General features: G+C 42.3%; 1 protein-coding gene across 2 annotated transcripts in view; it reads right to left on the bottom strand.

Annotated features, from left to right (window-relative positions):
• LOC308100154 (spectrin beta chain, non-erythrocytic 1-like) overlaps nucleotides 1-23372 on the bottom strand; it is a 134376-nt gene that overhangs the window by 51087 nt on the left and 59917 nt on the right. For both annotated transcript variants that reach the window (XM_080449074.1, XM_080449073.1), the window contains 8 exons: nucleotides 12423-12574; nucleotides 7699-7872; nucleotides 6176-6267; nucleotides 5463-5543; nucleotides 4340-4455; nucleotides 3581-3693; nucleotides 1349-1536; nucleotides 321-438 (listed from right to left, as the gene is read on the bottom strand). In XM_080449074.1, coding sequence (XP_080305200.1) covers nucleotides 321-438; nucleotides 1349-1536; nucleotides 3581-3693; nucleotides 4340-4455; nucleotides 5463-5543; nucleotides 6176-6267; nucleotides 7699-7872; nucleotides 12423-12574 — 1034 coding nt within the window. The remainder of the gene's footprint in view (nucleotides 1-320; nucleotides 439-1348; nucleotides 1537-3580; nucleotides 3694-4339; nucleotides 4456-5462; nucleotides 5544-6175; nucleotides 6268-7698; nucleotides 7873-12422; nucleotides 12575-23372) is intronic.

The following is a 23372-nucleotide window of genomic DNA, read 5'->3' as shown; positions in this document are numbered from 1 at the left end:
CGTCCGCTAATATAAGCCCTGAGTGCCACAGAACGTCTAAGACGTCCAATAAATAAAAATTTAAAAAAAAAAAAAATATATATATATATATATATATATATATTATTATTTTTTTCAGAACCCAAGATATGATGATTTGAAGATTTGCTGCTCCATTCACTCATTGTTTAACTTCTTACTGAAAAAGGCTGTATCTCGGCTCCTAAGCACTTTTTTTTTTACAATGAATTTTGGCTGTGGCACTCAGAGCCAAAATTCCATAAATAAGCTGGGCACTGAATGAGTTAAGAGAGGAGTATTGTATTGGAGGTGTTAAAGACCTTGTTGATGTCAGAGATGAGTTTTCCTTCTCTGGGGGTGTACACCTTCTGGTTGTTGGCTCTCATCTTACTTTGGATGGTGAACAGGAGCACCTCCAAGTTGCCCTTCTCTGTGAACCTACACACACACACACACACACACACACACACACACACACACACACACGGGTGGTATTAGTATACTTTCTAGGTCGGTGGTTTTATGAATATCATTATATAGATTTTGTAGAAATGTTTAACCCTAAAGCCGAAAGTAGATGATCTGCAAGCTCGCAACGAGTCGCAGCATTATGAGCTTGTTTTTTGGCGCGTGACTAAGTATAAAACAGACATAACTATACTCCTAACCTGTAAACCTAACCTCTAAGTGTGTGTGTGTGTGTGTGTGTGTGTGTGTGTGTGTGTGTGTGTGTGTGTGTGTGTGTGTGTGTGTGTGTGTGTGTGTGTGTGTGTGTCTTGGAGTGGGTAGGGGCCAACTCTGATGGCTGTCTCGGAGGACTTTATATCTGATACAGTACAGTAGGTGATGTGGGTGTTTGCGTTACTAACTTCATTAGTAGTAGTGAATACTAACTTGGTTGGTCTCTCTACAATACAGTAGGTAGGCGTTATGTGTGTTTGCGTTACGAACTTGGTTGGTCTCTCTACAATACAGTAGGTAGGTGTTATGTGTGTTTGCGTTACTCACTTGGTTGGTTTCTCTACAATACAGTAAGTAGGTGTTATGTGTGATTGGGTTACTAACATGGTTGGTTTCTCTACAATACAGTAGGTAGGTGTTATGTGTGTTTGCGTTACGAACTTGGTTGGTCTCTCTACAATACAGTAGGTAGGTGTTATGTGTGTTTGCGTTACTAACTTGGTTTGTTTCTCTACAGTACAGTAGGTAGGTGTTGTGTGTTTGCGTTACTAACTTGGTTGGTTTCTCTACAATACAGTAAGTAGGTGTTATGTGTGATTGGGTTACTAACATGGTTGGTTTCTCTACAATACAGTAGGTAGGTGTTACGTGTGTTTGCGTTACTAACTTGGGTGGTTTCTCTACAGTACGGTAGGTGTTGAAGGCCTGTAGTTGCTGTTGAACTCCGACCAGAGAGTTGGCAAACTTGCGGTTGTTGAGGATAATGATGGTCTGTTCAATCCACTCCAGCAGATCTGAGGCCAGCGATTCATACTTCTCGACCATCTTCTCTGTCTCGATGGCGTTTTCCAAAACCTGCAGGACACAATATCATATTTCAGACACAAAGTCAAGCTTCAGGACAACAGATCGGTCCCATCAATAATTTATTAACAGCAACACCTTCCTCATGCCTGCTCAGGACTGAGCAGTCTTGAAGCGGCAATCCGGAACTAACTTAAATGAATAAAAGAAATATATCGTTGCTGTCAGGCAGAAACCTCTTACAGTATCTCCATATTTTAACTTTTTGAGTTTTTTCGTAAATTAACGCCCTACTTGATCATACTACAGTGTCACACAAAAGCATCAAAAGTATCAGAAAGTATCAGAATCAGCTCGGAATGCGGTGCGAAGTGAGGCGTTTTGAGCTTTTAGATCTGATACTTTTGCTATTTTGGAATTTGAATCCTGAAAAGTAACAGTTTTGGATATAATGAGGTTGACAACCGACAGAGACCATAATATAATATAATAAAATACTAGTACATCTACAATGGTTGGAGGTGGTCTCCCTACTCTTTTACTTTTTAGATGTGCATGGGAGACCCGGGTTTGAATCCCAGGTGCAATTACCTCTCTCTGCCAGGAGAGGGCATACTGTAAATTACAGAGTGCAGCCTAAAGCTCTGTCACATGATGGCGCCGGCATGAAACGAGTATGAATTAGCCATTATTTTGTATTAATTCAAGCACCAGCAACTCCTCAACAAATAGACTGGCAAAGTTTGTAGTCCAATTTTGCACTTCCTGGTTCTCTCACTCAAAGTCTATGGGTTTTTGAGCACAAGTGTATTGTGTATATTGTATTTTAGTAGCTGACATGTTACTCAAGTGACATGTATTGCTCCATTGTTTGTGTGTTTTTCTGTGTCCTGATGGCGCAAAATTAGTTTCCGCTAAGGACTAACAATGTATCTTTGAATGGCTTTTTGCTTATTAAGCGGCCAATAGAAAGTGGTCATTCGTGAAGATTGTTATTTGTAAAAGTATCACCAACTTTTAGTCGCCACAGAGCATATTTTCGGCAATAATAAAAAAATCGCACTAACTTTTCTTCAAAAGAACCAGGACAACTTCCTGCTTCTTTTTATCTAATTTTTTTTATCCCCCGATTTTGTAACCCTTATTTTTCACCCGGTGCCAATTTTCTAAATGATCCTGGGCACTACACTCCCCTCACCAACCTAGGGAGGCCAGGGCCGAGCTCATGCCTCCTTCAGCGCATGAGAGCCAACTGACCTTCTTGTCACCTGACAGGGGGGAGTTTCCCTGGTTGGACGTAGCGCGTGGAAGGAACACGTTATTCCAACCAGTTCCCTTCCCCTCCATCAGGCGCCCCGGCTGTCATGGGGGAGGCGTTATAGTGACCAGGATTACTACATGTTTTTGTGAGGGTATTAACTACCCTGAGAGACACGGGGAGAACATGCAAACTCCACACAGAGTGGGTCCTTTCGCCAACCCCACCTAGGGTATGGGCGCTGATGACGCGGAGGAGAAGACACGCCCCCAGCGCCCACAGCGTCCCCGGCGGGAATCGAACCCAGGACCGTTTAGCTGTGAGGCGACAGCGCTACCGACTGCGCCACCTTCCTGCTTCTGACAACAGGAATATGACATCCCTGGACCACTCTACTCTACATCATATCGTCACAGTCGGGTGGGAACCAAAACCGTAACTTTTCAGGATTGATAAAAAGAACCTGTGTTCCAACTGATCCAGTCATCATTTAGTCACAAGCTCTTGTTAATACTTTTCATTGTTTAAATATCTATAAGACAGACAGACGGACTAGCGTCCCCCTTATGGGACACCATGCCATTATAGGCAAAAATGTAAAAAAAAACATTATTAAAATAGCCGATCTACAAGCTCACACGATGTCAGCTTGTAGATTGCCTATTTTCGCTAGTTCTCCGTGACACTGTCATACGACTACAAATAAATTGGGGAATGAAATAGGGCAAATATGAAATGTGGAGATAAGGTTTCTGCCTGACAGCGATGATATATTGTACTGTATGGAGAGGAGAGGATGTGGCTGGGGTCTCCTTCATTAAAGTAGGCCTTCTGTACCTTTCCAATACGCTTTCCTTCCACCTTCAGGGCCTTCATCTTAGAGAAGTAGTGATAGTATGTCACTACGTATGTGATGATGGACTTCTCATCCGGATGGTCCACGCTGATGTCTGGAATGGAGAGGAGGTGAGGAAAAGTCACACATTTGACTCATTGTAATGCAGATAGAATCATATTTTTTATAATAATAGCTCAGATTTATAGCGCTTTTCTAAGTACCCAAGTCGCTTTACATAAAGAAAAGGAAGGAAGGTTCTAACCCTCAGAATCCAGCAGCTTTGAGGGTTTGTGTGTGTGTGTGTGTGTGTGTGTGTGTGTGTGTGTGTGTGTGTGTGTGCGTGTGCGTGTGTGTGCGACTGTGCGTGTGAAATCTTTGCACATCTCTCTGCTAATACACCAGATGCTGTTGTTGTCAACGAATGCTCCAAATCAGTTTCTATTCTTGAATTGGCCAGCACCTTTGACTCTAGCATAGAGGAAGCTTGTATGACTAAAGTCATTAAATACCAGCTGCTCCCCCATACCATCACAGAGCTACAGGTTATAGATGCAATGTACTTGTGTTTATCTTTGGCAGCCTAGGACATGTACATAGGTTGAGAGGCTTCCAACAACTTGGGATGCCAAAAATAATAAAAATTTGCTGACTACTGCTGTAGTGATGTACTGTACAGCACCTTGTAAATATTTGTGTCCTTGTATTGTATCTCTTATGTGGACATAAATACATTTTTAAATGTGTGCATGCGGCCTCACCCTCGGCGTCAAGTAGCTTGTAGAGTCCTAGGTGTGCCTCTGCCAGGTTGAAGGCATTCTGCAGGTTATGATGAGCGTTGGACTTCTTCAGCTTGTCGAAGTCTATCAGGTCTGGTCTGGATCACACACACATTACACACCATTAATATACAATAACCATTGGAGTAGTGAATTTGATGTTTATGCTTTGTTAACATGACTCCTTAAACTCACTATTAAACACTAGGGAGACTGAAGGGGCTACATGCTAAGATATCAGAACAAAGTGCTTATGGAGCAGGTTAAAACCTCAGCACACTTAGATGTTTTGACTGTCAGAACTACAGTAGCCTGTCAGAACTAGAGGAGGGGGGGGGGGTCAACCTGTCCAAAGATCAAAGGATTATGAGAGGTCTCTTGACAATAAGAAGTTGTTTTTCCTATGGGCCATAAGAACTTTGTTTGGATGTCTTATGGTAGCATGTAGCCCTGAGGTAAAAAAAAACAAAAACGATTTTGAAATGTTTAACTCAATTAACTCATTCAGTGCCACATGACGTCTAAGATGTCACGAGGCCTGCCGCCATGAGCGCCAAGACGTCATGAGAAGACGTCATTTAAAAAAAACATGTTCAGAACCCCAAGATATGACGATTTGAAGATTTGCTGCTCCATTCACTTCTTGTTTAACTTTTTACTGAAAAAGGCTGTATCTGGGCTCCTTTTCTTTTTACAATTAATTTTGGTTGTGGCACTCAGAACCAAAATTCCATAAATAAGCATGGCACTGGAAGAGTTAACTATGCAGGAAGCTCGTAGAGAGCTTCCCTTTCTTGACTTTTCCTGAATATGGAACATTATTTATCATGTATACAAGTGTGTCTTTAATGTGTCTGTTAAATGAGGTATAATGGTTCAAGGAGGTATGTGTTACCTGTGTTTGTGGATGAGGTATAATGAGGTGTAATGAGGCGTAATGGTGGTTATGTGTTACCTGTGTTTGTGGATGAGGTATAATGAGGTATAATGGTGGTTATGTGTTACCTGTGTTTGTGGATGAGGTATAATGAGGTATAATGGTGGTTATGTGTTACCTGTGTTTGTGGATGAGGTATAATGAGGTATAATGGTGGTTATGTGTTACCTGTGTTTGTGGATGAGGGCGTTGAAGGCCATTCCGTCTCTCCAACTGGTGGAGAAGTTGTGGATGTTGACGTTGGGATAGCTGAGAAGAAGACGACAACGTTATGTTTTTATTTATTCCGTCATTATGCCCACCTGGTCCTGATGGAAGCTCTACTAGACAACAACATGGTGAACAGGAAGTGTAAGTGTGTCTAACAAGAGGAACTTGGAGGTTTGTACATGAACATGCAGCGGTGAATGTTTTTATTTGAAATAACAATAATACTGAACAAAAACTAGTCTCATGTGTCTAGGTCTCATTGGTAACAGTGGATAGAATGAGTGAGCAGCTCACTGGTAAGGTTATTATAGTGGGATGTGAAAAAAAACAAAACAAATAAAACAAGGCTTAAAAAAGAAAATAAATCAATACATAACTGAAACTGTATTGTATGTTTACAAAACTAACATAAAAAATGTCCTTAGTTTTGCTCTTATCAAATCTATCTCATTGTGTTTTGGGTGGATATGAAATATTTTTTAATTTGTAGCTGTGTCAGTTTCAGCTGTAAAAATATATAGGCTATTTTAAATGTTATGTTTTTTATTACACAATATATTTTCTGACCTTTGTGTGGATGTGCATGCGTCCGTATGCGTGTGCGTGCGTGTGTGTGTGTGTCTGTGTGTGTGTGTGTGTGTGTGTGTGTGTGTGTGTGTGTGCGTGCTCACCCTGCAGTCTTCATCTGACACCAGAGCAGCAGGGCGTCTTTAGCAGACTTCTTCTCCTTGTTGTCCTCTGTCTCCACACTGATGTCCTGGATCTGAGGCGCACACACAGACAGACAAAATCAGTGTAAACTTCAGGGACGTTCATAGATTTTAACCATGTGAACCCTAGCCTCTCTATTCTGGGGACGAACGTTCTGCGAAAATAGCCGATCCACAAGCTCACAACGCGCCATGACACGTTGTGAGCTTTTTTCAGAGAGCCTGCTGCCTTCCTAAACAGACAATAAACACAACACAGACACAATGAAGGATAAAGCCAAGGCGTCATCTTCAGATAAACGCACATAGGACCTCAAAGTTGTACAACTAGTCACAAAATTACATCATTCATCAATTCATTCCAATGAGCGATTTGCTACAATCTGTAAAAGCCATCACATTTGTTAGCTGGCCATACAAATGCCTAGCGGAAACCCTGACACACACACACACACACACACACACACACACACACGTATCATTGTGTTGAACGAGGATAAAACACACAGCTTAAAGAACAGACTGGGCTGTTCAGCGTCACATCTAGTGACGGAGCGAAGCAGACGATCACAGAACAACAGACTCTCTAGGGTAGATCAAACAATCCCAGAGCAGACGTGCACGTTAATGCCAGATGAAAGAAGGTGGAAGATGTTACAAACAACATGGCAGGTTCACCTGCTGCTGACTGTTTGGTTCAATTAGATTTGGAAGTGACACTCCATGTGAGACTGGCATAATGGCCTTTAATTTTACTTTGATTTGTACCGAGTTGACAGTGGCTTTGTTCATGACTGGAGGCAAATCCGATCTTTAGGACTGGCTGTCCAACACCGTTATGTGCAAAGTGATCGGATCTGTGTAATTCAGACATCGTTGACCTATATGTAGCTCTAAGCCCGAGTTCAATAAGGAAGATCTCTCTCACGCTTTCATCTTTATGCTGGAGATGCTCCACAAACATCCTTTCATTCACAGCTTGAAGTGTTGAGCACCCCAGCTACGTCCCCATCTCCACCTTGTTTAAGTCTCATTTGTCTAGAGTTGAGAAGTAAGGAGGTTCATCTGCACTGCCACCAGCATCTGGGGGGGGGGGGGGGGGGTTCTCCCTATTAAAAGCTAATCTTATACGTCAAATCTTAACAGAGTCTAATCACCAAAATGTTTCATCTTTTATCCAATAAAAACATTTTGTTTGCATCAACTTGATCTCTCCTTTATTGAACTGCGTTGGTTGCTGTGGTAACAGCATTGTTGAGTAAGGCTTTAACTTTTGACTTTTGACTTTTGAAAACAGCCGTTCTACAAGCTCACAACGCATCGCATGGGCTAGTAGTAGATTGGCTATTTTCGGCAAGCGACACAGGCTTCAGTGTGTCCACACTGACTGAGACATCCGATGTGAATCGCGTTTCAAACCACCTGGAATGTGGTTGAAATCTGACAGACAGACAGACAGACAGACAGACAGACAGACAGGGTACCTGGAAGCGCAGGATGATGGTCCAGATGAGGCCCAGGGTGAGGCGGTGGTTCCCGTCCACGATGTCATGGGAGCCCATGTTCTCCAGGTGGACTCTCTGCTCCTTGAGGAACTGCAGGGCCTTGTCCACGTTCTCCAGACAGTGGATACGCATCCTGCCTTTTGTGGGTTTAGGCTGCAGGGAGGGAACACATTCATTTAAACATCCTTTAAAAAGTGTTAAAACCCATCAATGGTGCAGTTTGTATAATGTTTCCCTCTCAGCTAGTGTCCGTCTCTCCTATAACGTCTCCCTCATAGCTTTCCTACTGTCTGTCTCTCCTATGCGGTCTCCCTCATAGCTTTCCTACTGTCTGAACTACTCCTTTAAATAGACAGACAGAAAGCGTCAACAAAATAGAAGGACATGAGGCCTGATTTATACTTGGTTGTGTGCGGTCCGGTGCATCCTCACACCCGACATATAGCAGATCTCCAAGCCCACCACAGCACGTTGGTGGGCTGGTAGATCTGCTATCTTTGCTGTGCAGCGCTGGTGCGACTAAGTATAAATCTAGCTTAAGAGAGAGAGAGAGAGGCGGATAGAGAGATGTTCAACTTGTATGTTGTGTTAACCTACAGTACTTTACCAGAGCAGTACAGTCCTGCAGGCATGCAGATGTTTGACATCACAGAACACACTGTACTACTGGCTCAGATGGAACCAAACAGCCATCAGCTGATTTATAGTGGCACCTTTTCATAATCACATTTTAGACAGTGTAGGAGAGACAGACGGCACACACAACGCAACAGCAGATTATATTAATCAGTCAGCACGCGTGTGCGTGTGTATGTGTGTGGGTGTCTGTGTGTGTGTGTGGGTGTCTGTGTGTGTGACTGTGTGTGTGTGGGGGGGGGGGGGGGGTTGTGTCATAGTGTGTGTGTGTGTGTGTGTGTGTGTGTGTGTGTGTGTGTGTGTGTGTGTGTGTGTGTGTGTGTGTGTGTGTGTGTTTAACCCATTAACACCTGGAACGCATCTGTGTCATTTTTTTATTTGAGCTGAAAAGCATTATTTTACACTTTGGCTATTCAAAAATAGCAGATATACAAAATGTGTGCAAATCTTTGAATATATATTTTATTTTAATGCGAACATTCTTAACTCTTTGTTCTGGGGGTCCCTGGAACAAAATATTTTGAGATGGGGGTCGGCGGCCAAATACATATCATTTTGGGTGTCCTTGACATGAAAAAGATTGAGCACCACTGATATAGAAACGTACTGTTGGGATTTAGGAGACATTTGTAAAATCAGTCTAAGGTCTTAATGGGTTAAAGGCTGTTGTTGTGCTGTCAGATGGTTTTCATGTGTCTAAATATCACCTGCTTCCAGAAAGCAGTGCTTTGCACCATGTGACCAGAACACACCACATGGTTCCAGCCCGCTGACAGGAGGACAGACAGACAGACAGACAGACAGCTGGACGAAGGCCCGAGACGTCGGACGTCAACCCTGGATCAGTTTCAACACGAGACACACTCACACACTCCCTGAATGAATCCATTCATAACTAACTCTCTCGGTCTCTCCTCCGTCTCTCTCTCTCTCTCTCCATTCCTCTTTTCTCTCACGCTTTCATGCTATTCCCGCCTCCCTTGTTTTCCTTCTCAATCTCTCTCATTTTCACTTCCATCCCTCTATCTTGTCCCCCCCCTCCCTCGCATCCTTTCCATCATTCTTTCCTTCCTCAGCCCTCCATCATGGATCCCTCGTTCCACCCCCACTGCTTCTGGCTTTTGAGAAGTTCTTAAATTCCACTTGCTTTCTCTCTCTCTTTCTTTGCCTGTCATCTTCTTTTCTTCCCTCTCATCTCCACTTCCTCCCTCCCAGGGTGAGTGGACCAGCGCTCCCAGTTCACACTGGAACCAGACCATTTGGCTCTGGTTCCACATCCTCTGGGTTTTGTTTACAACATGGCCGACTGATGAACCACATTAACCCTGGTGTCTCTAATTTTTATTTTTATTGATTAGACAAAAATGTCCAGAATATTAACATTTTTGAACAGATCAAAATTTCAAAAAACATTTGAAAATAAAATAATAAATACTTTTGACCATTTTAAGCCGTGCCAGCCAATGCTACAAGTGTCTGTCTGTCTGTCTGTCTGTCTGTCTGTCTGCATCTATGTATCTATGTATGCATGCATGCATGCATGCATGCATGCATGCATGCCTGTCTGTCTGTCTGTCTGTCTGTCTGCATGTCTGTATCTATGTATCTATGTATGCATGCATGCATGTACTGTATGTATGAGAACGGCATAATCAGCTGCAACTGTTTACAACACAAAGCTATTTACACTAATTGAAGAGAGAGAGAGAGAGGGGGCAGCACCCCGCTCTTTAATTAGCAATATTTGCATTTTAATGGGAAACCTAGTTACTGTATAGTTTACCAGGACACCGTTTTTCTAACCACATAATATATACTTAGTGAAGTTTACCCGAGTTGCCTCTGCACTAAACTAGATCTCTCTGTGTGTGTGTGTGTGTGTGTGTGTGTGTGTGTGTGTGTGTGTGTGTGTGTGTGTGTGTGTGTGTGTGTGTGTGTGTGTGTGTGTGTGTGTGTGTGTGTGTGTGTGTGTGTGTGTGTGTGTGTGTGTGTGTGTGTGTGTGTGTGTGTGTGTGTGTGTGTGTGACAGAAAGAAAGGATCCATACAGTAGGAAGAGAAAGCAAAAGAGAGCAGAGTGAGAGAGTGTGTGTAATATATTCTGGTTCCTATGGTGACAGCAGGCTGGCAGTAACACTACCCTGACACACACACACACACACGCACACACACACGCGCACACACACGCACACACACACACACACACACGTGTAAAATTGTGTGATTAAAGCCGCAATCCAGAACTTATTTTAACATTTTAGTCTAACCAATCTGTATGGTAGAGTATGTTCATACAAATATCTCCCCTCTTGGATGAGCGGCAGGTACTGTATGTAGACGTTTGGTCTCACAAGCAGAGACCTGGGTTCGAATCCCGGGTGTTACAGCTGCAATTATATCTCTCCTTACAGAATGTAGCTTTTACTTAAGATTGTAAGAGGAACGCAAACGAAGAGAAAGTGACGGATAAAGATGGTGAAAGATTAAGGATACGTGCATGTGAGTGCATGCATGGACCCGTCATGTCGTCTGTCGGGTGGAAACCTCATATGTCCAAAACAGTTAACAACTACAGAAGTGTTTACATAGGGTGTGAGTGTTTGTGTGTGAATGGAAACAAAATAAACCCATAAAAGACACTTGTTTGAGTTGCATCCTCTGGTCGGTTGCTCGAATACCTTTTACAAAGGAGATCTACAGTAAGCAGTTACATAGCAGGTGTGAATGCTTAGATAATTGTATCCATAGCATCCATATTGTGGGGGAAGGTTATTTAGGCTATTTTCATCGCCACACGTTGTGAGCTTGTCAATCGGCTATTTTCATCACGACGCGTTGTGAGCTTGTCGATCGACTGTTTTCATCGAAAGCTTTCCCCGCAATAACCGAAATACAGAAACTAGTATAGAGCCCTGAGGGACTCCGGTCGTCAACCACATGGGGTTTAAGTGGTTAATGTCTGATCTCATGTACATACAGTACCTGCTGCTACGTGGAGCTACCGAAGTGCTGCCACCTTTGTGTCTAACCTTATGCACCTTATGTATACGTATGAACGTATGTAGATGTCCATAGATCTGTGTTTCTCTTCCTTCCTTTTATCCTTGCCCCCCCCCACCACCAACACACACACATACACACACACACTATCACTCTATGTCCTAAACGATTAGCACAATATGCAAAAATATGATGTTTAGGTATTATCTGTCTAAATGTAAGTTCCTGCTGTACTACATGCAACTAACCAGTTAAAGAAATCGCAGATTGAGGCTTTAACCTTTGCTTTTATGAAATATCCAAGACCATTATGGTTTTTATAGGATATGCTTCCATTGCTAGTTTGACCAATTCAAATAATCTTTCATCTTAATATAAGTTTAATATCTATTACTATTATGCCCGATGTATACTTGTTTGCGTGCCAGTGTATTGCACTGAAAATAGCTGATCTACAAGCTCAGAACGCATCGTGTTGCAACGCATTCTGAGCTTGTAGATTTGCTATTTTCAGTGTGTGACACCGGCACGAAAACAAGCATATTATCATGCTTTAGAGCAGTGAGAGCTTGTACATCTGCTATTTTTGTTTGGAAATGTTTGAATAATTTTGAATTTTCTAAAACATAAATCTTCTCTTCTGGGGGTCCCTGGCACAAAACATTTTAAGATGGGGGTCCACGGCCAAATACATATCAATTTGGGGGTCCTTGACATGATTTTTTTTGGAAAATGACTGCTTTAACCCATTAAGACCTGAGGCGATTCTTTAAAATGTTTTCTAAATCCTAACAGTTTTTTGAAAAAAATCTAAAAAATATTTTTTCACGATTTTTCAAAAATAGCAGATCTACAAGCTTGTAGCGCGGCACTCGGTGCCGCGCTATGAGCTTGTATATCTGCTATTTTTGAATAACCTAAGAAATCTAAAGTGACACAGATGCGTTCCAGGTATTAATGGGTTAGAGAAAGCCAAGAGAAGACATGTTGACTGTATGGAATCCAAATGTCTAAAATCAGTGGTGGCGCCTTGAGAACTTCAATCAATGATGTTGTGACGCGTTCGTACCAGTCTCTCTCCAGACAGGACCTCCAGCAGTTTGATGAGACTGCGTCCATCTCTCAGGTCCATGTAGAGGTCAGTGATCCTGCCGGACACTCTGGACAGGTGGGAGTTCACCCACTTGGTGAAGGTCTTCTTCTGAACGGCCTCACGCTCATCTACACACAAAGAGAGAGAGAGAGAGAGAGAAACATATGTTATGGTCTGCTCCATGTGATCACATCAGATAATAGAACTGCTACTAACAGCATTGGTGTGTTTAAATCAGTGGTTTCCAAACTTGAAAATAGCAGATCTACAAGCTGCAATTTCCACTACTAGATTTTTTATTTATGAAATTATTCTTTTTTCTCCTTTTTTTTTTTTTTACATTAACCACATGAACCCTAGCATCCCTATTCTGAGGGGAATATTTGCCGAAAATAGCCGATCTACAAACTCAAAACGCCTTCTAGAACAGCTATTTTCGGAGATTTGGTGTAGAGGGGGACAAAAAGTGTAGACCAAGTACAGAGCCAAAGGTCAAGTTTACAATAAGACTGTTTAAGTGACAATCACACATCGACATGAATCCAACATCCTAATAGAAAAGATATTGTTTGTTTACACAAACAATATATTTTCTATTAGGATGTTTGATTAATTTTACGCAACACTGATGATAGTGCAGACTATGAAGCCATCTATGAAATCTATGAAAAAGTTTAATGTGCAACACAATTGTATGCAATAATAATATGTATCACGGGGTCCCTGCTTCATCTCTTTCTCAGCTAAGGGGGTCCTTCCTTGGCCTCAAAAAGTGTTGAAGATCCCTGCTTTATACCATATCTCTTCGCACCATAAATAGCCGATCTGCCGGCGGAAATAGCCGATCTACAAGCTAGATCGGCTATTTTCGGTGCAGAGATTTGGTGTAGAAGGAAAAAAGAGCAGACTAAATACTAGACTCCATTGGGATGGACAGATACTCTATTCCTGAGCACCTGAGCGCCATAGTAATTGTTGGTTTGATTTATTTGTATTGATTTGAACCTATAGATGGCTACAGGGAGAGCACACACACACACCTTCTTCCACACCACTGCTGATTGTGTGTGCCTGTGCATTTCCTGCACGCGTTTCCTAGGTGTATCGTCATGCCTCCCCAAGTAAATATGTGTTTGTATGCATACGTGTTTCCTAGGTGTGTGTGTGTGTGTGTGTGTGTGTGTGTGTGTGTGTGTGTGTGTGTGTGTGTGTGTGTGTGTGTGTGTGTGTGTGTGTGTGTGCATCCCATCAGTCCATTGTTCTTTGACAGTGTGTTTGGGAGAGGTTTCCTGTCTGAGAATGCAGACTAAATTTGCACACACACACACATCCTTGAGGTGCAGCAGCATCATGACATTGTATGGACAGATAGGCACGCAAGGAAGTTCTCCCACACACACACACAAACAAGCTGGTATGATAAAGCCAAACAGTTCATGATCTCATGGAGAACATATTGCTCTCTGGAAGGAAACTGGAATGGCCTTCACACACACACACAAAATGAATAAGACTACTCTTTCTCTCACATGACCCGTCTCTTTTACAAACACACTAAACTGTGTGTGTGTGTGTGTGTGTGTGTGTGTGTGTGTGTGTGTGTGTGTGTGTGTGTGTGTGTGTGTGTGTGTGTGCCACAGTGAGACAATAGCTGCAGTGTTGAGTGACCTTCACCACAGACTCATCAGGACTGACTGACTGTTTACTGACTGACAAAAATACAATTTAGGCATTTATTATCACACACACTTATCCACAGGAACTTACACAGTGAAAGATCACAGTGAACAACATGAACACCAGAAACAAACAACATGGTAAAGGATCACGTAAATAAAGTCCAAAGACAACAATTTAGTGCTGCGTGGTAACTAGCATGCAGGTAAACATAAAACCTAGCATCTATCTGCACATATTAACTAGCATAGCAGGTAAACATCAGGCCAGGCCAGCAAATGTGTCGATGAAATGAAATTTGTCCCTGAGCAAGACTCTTAACCAGTGGTGGAAAGTAACTAAGTACATTTACTTAAGTACTCTACTTAAGTAAAATTTTGAGGTATTTGTACTTTACTTGAGTATTTCCAATTTCCAGTACTTTCACTTCTACTCCACTACATCTCAGAGGCAAATATTGTACTTTTACTCCACTACAATTATTTGAAAACTTTAGTTACTAGTTACTTTTCAGATATGAATTATGATATTATGAAACATACATTTACCACTTTAGCCCCGTTTTATACGTAGGCTATTTGAAAATAGCCGATCTACAAGCTCACAACGCGTCGCGATGCGACGCGTTGTGAGCTTGTAGATCTGCTATTTTCAAATATTTAGTACTTTTACTTTTGGTACTTTAAGTACATTTTGATGCCAATACTTTTGTACTTTTACTCAAGTAAATTTTGAATTCTGGACTTTTACTTGTAACAGAGTATTTTTATATTGCAGTATTGATACTTTTACTTAAGTAAAGAATTTGAGTACTTTTTCCACCACTGCTCTTAAACCCTAATTGCTCACAGGCCCTCATTGGAAACAAGACCGCAAGGACTTTCATGAACAGACCTGTTAAAGGAATTATCCTTATCCTATCCTAGCATCTGCACAAAGTAACTAGCATACCAGGTAAACAAAACCCATTTTTATGGGTCAAAAAAGGTATTTAAAAAAATAGTTTTTCATACACCACAAGCCAAAAACAGCAGATGTACAAGCTCTGAACATCTCAGATCAAAACGAATTCTGGTCTGCCATTTATGTCACGTGTGACACCGTTGTTACAGCAAAGCCATAGGACTGTGATGTGACAGCACCCGACATTCAGTAGGACTGTGATGTGACAGTACCTGACATTCAGTATGACTGTGATGTTACAGTAGCCTACATTCAGCTGTGTCATGCTAGGTGACCATGACTCAGCCAACCTGCTGACCTGGGATCACTGATGCCACTGTGCATCGCTACTGCTTCTAAACAGTAAACAAGACTGCGTGCGTGTGTGCGTGCGTGTGTGTGTGCATGCGTATGCATGAGAAAGAAAATGAGGACTTCCCCATCCCGTGTTTTTCAGAGGAGCAAAAGCTGTTTACACACACCCTTACTAACACCAAGAAAGTTAATCATATAACTCCAGTTCTTATCTGCTCTGCCTCTGTACACCATCTCTGTCTGTCTATGAATTGGCCATAATATATGTGTCATCTTGTGCTACATCACTAACCCTCCAGACCTCTGGGACAGGTCTGCTTTCTGTCCCTAGCTTTATTTCAACTTTTGAAATGAACATTCAGTTTTTATTTGGATTCAAATGTATCATATAATGTGTCTCAATGCTCAATGAGTCAATGTTTTGTGTAAAGCACTTTGAATTGCTTTGCTGTTGGAAGGTGCTATACAAATAAACTGGTCTTGGCAGAATGAATTTCAACAGCTCTCAGCTATTTTCTCCAACGTGGGAGACCAAATATCTACTGCTCAGCTGAGAGACAAGAGACTCGGTTGGCCGGGGGAGGTATTGCGCCTATAAGCTTCAGGCAGTACAACGCGTCACATCACGGCGCTTTGTATGTTTGGAGACCAAAGAGAATCTTGAAAACATTAGATATTTTTGGATTTTTTAAACATTAACAGCACAAATCTTGTATGGGGGACTCTGGCACAAAATCTATTCAGGATGGGGGTCCTTGACATTAAAATGTTTCAGAACCAGTGAAATAACATTCTATTCATAAAAAAAAGTTCCTGGACTGCAGCTTTAAGCACAAGAGAGACAATGAGACAGAATGACAGAGCAGTGAATCTCATACAATGCTAAGCAGCATGGCTCTGGAATGGTTGTGATTTAATAACAGCCAAGAACGGAAACAAGCTAACTGTGTTAGCCGTTAAGCTAACTGTGTCGCAGTGCAGGAGGATACCGTGTGTGCGCGCTCACACACACACACACACACACACACACACACACACACACACACACACACACACAGCTAAGCAAAATTCAATGTCAGAGCATACTTCAATTACCACTTGGGTTACAAATACTGCTGAACACACAGTACAGATAGAGTGCAGGTGTGTGTGTGTGTGTGTGTGTGTGTGTGTGTGTGTGTGCACGCGCGCGTGAGAGAGATTCCATTGAGTGGGGTGAGGCTGTGACGTATTGATGATAATGGGTCAATGGCAACACACACACACACACACACACACACACACACACACACACACACACAAAGTAAACAATGACCTTGACCTGTGCATGGTGCACGCACATACACACAATTGCGCTTATAGACAAAAGCAAACAACATATACACATGCACAAATAGACAAAGACTTCCCGTCAAACACATCCGCAGGCAAGCCCCACACACACACACACACACACACACACACACACAGCTCAGCCATGGGTGTAGTCTCAGTCAGTAAAACAACTACAACCATAATATGACAAAACCAGCTGTTTAACTTGGGACACACGCGTGCACACAGGCACACACACACACACACACACACACACACACACACACACACACAAACACACACACAGTGTGGGGCTTTAAGGCTTCAATGACAATAATTCATAACAGCATATCATACACACACAAATGTGTTGACAACTTGGTGCTATTCTGAATTACACAATAGACAATCTTCAGCCACACCCACACACAAAGACAAATTGACGTGCGCACACACACACACAGAGTTTGGAGTGAGTTCTTTCAGCTGTAGGGACCAATGTTGACCACAGCCTCACCCTACGTACTGTAGATCACTGCATTTCTAATTGATTTCAAGATGTATTTACAGTATGTATTTATTCGTTTTACCAAAACATCAGTAAGGGGTGGTCTAAATCGGGATCAGACCCAAAGGTCTGACCTTGTGAAATTGTGAAATTGTGAAATTGACAATTCAAAGTATATTTTGGGGACAGTGCTTTTCCTGAAGTAACATTTAGAATCCTGGACCACTGCTTTAAAATGGGAAAAGTACTCTTTGAAAAAAAAAAGTACATTTTTTACATACTGTAAGTAAAAGTATCAATACTGCAATGTAGAAATACTCTGTAAAAGTATAATATTTGCCTTTGAGATGTAATGGAGTAGAAGTAAAAGTATTGCAAATTGGAAATACTCCAGTAAAGTAAAAATACCTCAAAATCGTAGTTAAGTAGAGTACTTGAGTAAATGTACTTAGTTACTTTACACCACTGTTTAAAATACTTTTTTTTTTCAATTGACACACACGACTAAAATAGCGTTAAGAGAAGTTGTCAAAACACATTAACGTTGAAAAATATACCAGTGAAACTTTAAGTACTAAATCTTAGTATGTCTTCCACCAGTGTGCCGAACATGGTGGTTAGGCTACGTGTAGAATCAGGGTGCATGTCACAAACTCTGAACGGAGTGAGAGGAGGAAAAGAAAAGGAGATAAGAAGGGATACATTACAGGAAACGAGGGATGAATGGAGAGGAGAGAGACAAGGAAAGAGAGATAGAATGCCTGAGTTATTGGCGCGCAACCAAGTACAACTGAGGCTTTAGAAGCAGAAAGAGAAGGAAGAAAAAAAGAGAAGGAAGAAGAAAAGAGAAGGAAGAAAAAGGAGTCGGAAGGAAAAAAAACGAGGAAGAAGGGCATACGTATTGTGGGGAAAGCTTTTGCAGAAAATAGTAGATCGACAAGCTCACAACGATCGGCTATTTTCAGCGAAAGCGTACCCCACACTAACAGAAAACAGAAAACAGAAAATACACTAGTATAGAGCCCTGAGAGACTCCAGTCAACAATATAGGGCATAGCAGTGGCGGCCATTTAGTGGTTCCACAGATAGAAAGCCCATTTATTTTTCCCATAGAGATTTCTGGAACCAAGCCATCCAGGTTCCTGGTGAATCATGACCATAAAACATTTGATTCTTTGTCAAAACATATTTGAATATTAAATTATATACTATATTTATCAAACACACTTTTTTTGCGGTTTAAACTATTTTTGACAGCCTATATGGTTTAAGTAGTTAAGAGAGAAGAAAAGAGAGACCGTTGAACTACAGAATGGAGGGAGTGAGGAGGATAGTCACAGAGTGAAACCAGCTGATGTCACGCTGACCGCAGCGTTACCTCGCCATGGCAACCATGGCCTGACATCTCCCCGGCAACCGTGACATGTTGTCCTATAGCAACACAGCACCTGGGAGCTACTTCTGTTAGCCCGATGCTAGCTAGCGCTCTGCTGGCGGATTCAACACGGACCGAAAAAATATTCAGGGGAGTAAAGGATCGTGATGAGGAGCACTTCTTCAAACATGTGTTATTAATGTTCATGTTCTATATTGTTATGGATACCATATCTATATATTTATCTATCTATCTATCTATCTCTCCATCTCTCCATACTACAGTATCTACCATCTATCTATCTTTCTACCTGTATCTATCCATCTGTCGATCTACAGTATCCATCTATCCATCATCCATCCAATGTACACTACATACTATGCTTGACTTCAGGTCTACATTATTCGACAAAACACACAGTGAATTTGATAATTCTACATCACACCAGTGTTCCTGTGTGTCACACACACACACACACACACACACACACACACACACACACACACACACACACACACACACACACACACACACACACACACACACACACACACACACACACACACACACACACACACACACACACACACACACACACACACACACACACACACGTAATGTGGGTCAAATATAAATGTTTAATTTGCTAAAGCTCAGAGTTCTCAGTGACACAATCCACTGGACTCATTGTGCATCAAGTGAAGCACAGTGTTCGTTCATGTAGGACACTGGAGTCTCCCCCCCAGCTGTGATCAGCTGTCTATCTGCTGATTGAATAATTAGGCTCTACACAGCAGCCATATTGGAAAGAAATTGGGAGCCTCTTCCTGTGTAGCCTTGTTCCCAGCCTTACTCATCTGCGAAGACAAAAGCCATGGTCACAGCCTAAAGCAGAGAGTGTCTAAAGGGGCGGGACTTCCGTCGTACGTAGTTCCCCCAGAAACGATCCGTTTTCGACCAATCACAAAACTCGTTTCATTCACGGAGAATGTAAACAGATTTGTAATGCGTCAACGTCATTTCCTTGGGCGGTACTTCCGCCAAATTCCGGTACTTCCGTTTAGACACTCAACCGGCTAGGTCTTGCCCAGTGTGCTTCCTGTGTTACCAATGATACTAATGAAGGCTCTGTTCCATTCTGGTCAAACAGAGTCAGGGTGCTGATATTGTGCACGTTGGCTAACTGGAGACACTCTGCTACACCAGTGGGTCTCAAAGTGTGGTCCAGGTACCCTCATAGGTCCTTGAGGGGGTTACAAATGGCCCCTTACGGGCAGTGGTGTTCTCTAGTTTTTTTTTCTGAGGTATACAATAATCATTCCCTGCACGACATGCGCGTGGTCGTGGGTATACGCTAGCGGGTTTTCAATGGATGAAATGGTTAGTAGAGGACTACTCTTGGCTATGAAAATGTCCTGCAGGTCACACTACATATATAACGTAACACGGTAGAACACATCACTGCTTACGGTACCATTTGGTTCCATTTCTCTCAGTTACGGGGGTCCTTGAAATGTAAAAGTTTGAGAACCACTGTGCTACACTACATGGAACAGAGCTTTCATTAGTATCATTGGTAACAAAGTAACAAAGAGGCCCAATTTCTTTACAATATGGCTGCTGTGCTCTTCTACGCACCAATCACAGCTCATTCTCACAACAAGGCGGACCATTTACATATCAGTCCCGCCTACACTGGATGTCTGCTACTCGAATGCTGCTGCTGCCAAAGCTTTGCCTCCACCACCCCAGCCTCCACCTTTCTAGTTGATAGTTTAGCATGGCTCAAAAGCTAAACTGAAAAAATTGAACTGAAATCATGTTTTGTATGGCTCTAAAGTTTAACTTTAGAGCCATACAAAACATTGCATTTAGTTTAACGGAAATCAATGTCTTGCTTTGGGCCCACTCTTGTTAAGCCTCGTTTCCCTCAGCCCTATGTTCCCTCAAAACTAACACTACTCTATAAACTGGGGGAACATAGGCATGACCCCCCTGATTTAGCTTAGCATGCTGCATGGCATCAACACCAGAGTATAACTGTATTTCATTTGTTGCAATATAAGGTTAAATCTAATCTATGAAGCGAGTTTTCCTGAATGAACTGGTTTTGATGTAACATTATAGTCTATTTTCTGAATGGATGTTGTGTCTACTGCATAATCTACTAATCGTCTGAATGTGAGAAAGCTAATTCCTTGTATCTGGTGTGTGTAGTCACAGCTAGTCGCAGCTGTCAGATACAGTGGACCTCTGGGAGACATGCATCATGTCTCATAATGCTTTATTACTCAATGTTTACTGCTGGGGTCGTTTCTCATATGAAGGAATGTGTGTGTGTGTGTGTGTGTGTGTGTGTGTGTGTGTGTGTGTGTGTGTGTGTGTGTGTGTGTGTGTGTGTGTGTGCATAACAAAAAGCATGGGCCTTACAGATAGAGCAGGTAATTCTATCGAACATCTGGTTTCAATAAGAGGAGAGGAGTTCTGACACACACACACACACACACACACACACACACACACAGTATGTGTAGAGGGGTTCAAATCCAAAGCAGTTCTGGGCCATTGACTGTGGATCACATAACACTAACCAAATACACACACTCGCACACACACACACTTCCCGTTTCGCAATTCCAGGATTTCAACATTCCAGAACTCTCCTAAGAGTCCTGAACACCTCTAGCACAGTGCAGTTACTACGACAACCACAGGATTCGTGTGCGTGTGCGTGTGTGTGTGTGTGTGTGTGTGTGTGTGTGTGTGTGTGTGTGTTCCTCAGTGAGAAGGATGTACACCAATGGACCCAGCGTAAGGGTCCATTTAGCTGCATTTGTACACTCTCAGAGTTACAGATGGATACATTGTGTGTGTGTGCGTGCGTGCATTCGCGCACACAGTCACACATACATACAGAAGCAAGGTTTATATCCAACCACACCCACCTCCTGTTTCTATAAACGTTACATGTGCATTCACTTAGACAAACGTGTGTGTGTGTGTGTGTGTGTGTGTGTGTGTGTGTGTGTGTGTGTAAAATGGCATTCACTTAGACAAACGTGTGCACGTCTTTGGTGTGTACATGCCAGCGACGGGACCCTTTTGGGCTTTTTTTATGGCACGGCTCTGAAAGGGGCTAGCCGTCCATAAGAGGGTCTGTCTGGGTGTGTGTGCCTTATCCGGAACCAATCTGACAAACTGCAGGGCCGATCAGCGCCGGATTCCTCGTGCACTCTGCCAGTATTAGGCCACTTAGTACCTTCACTATGACATATTTTATACTTTTTTTATACTGATGTTTAACCCTTTAAGACCTGAGGCGATTCTTTTAAAAAAATCTAAATCCTAACAGTTTTTGGAAAAAAATCTAAAAAAAAAAAATTTCACGATTTTTCAAAAATAGCAGATCTACAAGTTCATAGCGCGGCACTCGGTGCCGCGCTATGAGCTTGTATATCTGCTATTTTTGAATAGCCAAAGAAATCTAAAAGTGACACAGATGCGTTCCAGGTATTAATGGGTTAATAATTCTATAATGGAATAAAATGGGGCCAGTTTGACCATTCATCAAGCGAAAGGTCACTGTGTTGAATACATTCACATCCATCTGATCCCTGTAGCTGTAACGGTATTAACCTCAAAGCGGTACACCGCGTCTCCCACCGTCACAGCTTCATGAGCGGAATCCTTTGAAATGGGATTATTTTCAGATGTACCATCCAGCAAAACATTTCTCACACCGGCAGTACTAAAGACCAGGTTGGGTTGTTCTGGTCTTACTCTGTAAATTAATTAATTAATAAAGTCCTACTGTGCACACAGTCACTTACATGGGTTCTGCTGCACAAGCATCACGTACAGTTTGACCAATGCCTGGTGATCTCCCTAATATGGCAATTTGATCGATCGCCATGGCAATCCCAGTCCAGGCAGACTCTGTCTATTAGTGGTTCTCAAAGTGGGGTCCGGGGACCCCCAGGGGTCCTTGGAAAACACTGCTGTAAATCCCTCACGGTACACAGCAGACCGTCTGTTCAGCAGTGATGACGACTAATATAGAGCTGGAAGTTCATATAGGTAGAGGGATTTTTTGTTAAAAGTTGACACATGTACATACGTTTTGTTTATTTGACAAGGTTGTGCTGTCTTCATTGTGTTAGTGTGATAATGTCGTTAAATAAAATACACGATGACGTTACTCAAACTGACGGGCAATTGACGGGCACAGTGTAGGAGAGACAAAGAGACAAAGCTCAGAGGGGGACAGTGTAGGACAAACAACACAAGACGGTAAGAAAGGTGAAAGGGTAGGTGTCTTAATGTCTTCATTAGGAGACAAAGACATTGTTGTGTCTTAACTCTTTGAACGCCATCGACGCGTTTTCGAGTCAATTGCTACTTAATCCACCCACGCCGTCGACGTGTTAGACGTGCTGATAGCCTTTTCATTGTTTAATCGGCGATCGCACTGTTCTCTGTGAAGTCCGTCATGGGTTCACTTTTCACTCACTCCCCACTCAACCGGATGCAAAATTAGGGGGTTCCGTTTCCGGTTCTCGATTTTATCTTGAACATTTTTATTTTTAGGCCAAAATAGGGCAAAACCAGTTACCTCACACGGTATAAAAACGAATGGAGAGCTCCGGTTATATTTTCTTTTCTCTAGACGACGAACAGTTATCGTCGTTGTGTTTACCAACGATCTGAAACCCGATCATAACCTAAGCTAAGATGGCCAGCGGAGGGGGGGGGGTGAAATAGGAACGTAACAAACGGATATGACGTCTGCACCCTG

Source organism: Gymnoscopelus braueri (genome assembly GCF_963280865.1).
Source record: "Gymnoscopelus braueri genome assembly, chromosome: 14".
NCBI classification, from domain to species: domain Eukaryota; kingdom Metazoa; phylum Chordata; class Actinopteri; order Myctophiformes; family Myctophidae; genus Gymnoscopelus; species Gymnoscopelus braueri.
This window is presented reverse-complemented; position numbering and strand designations above follow the sequence as displayed.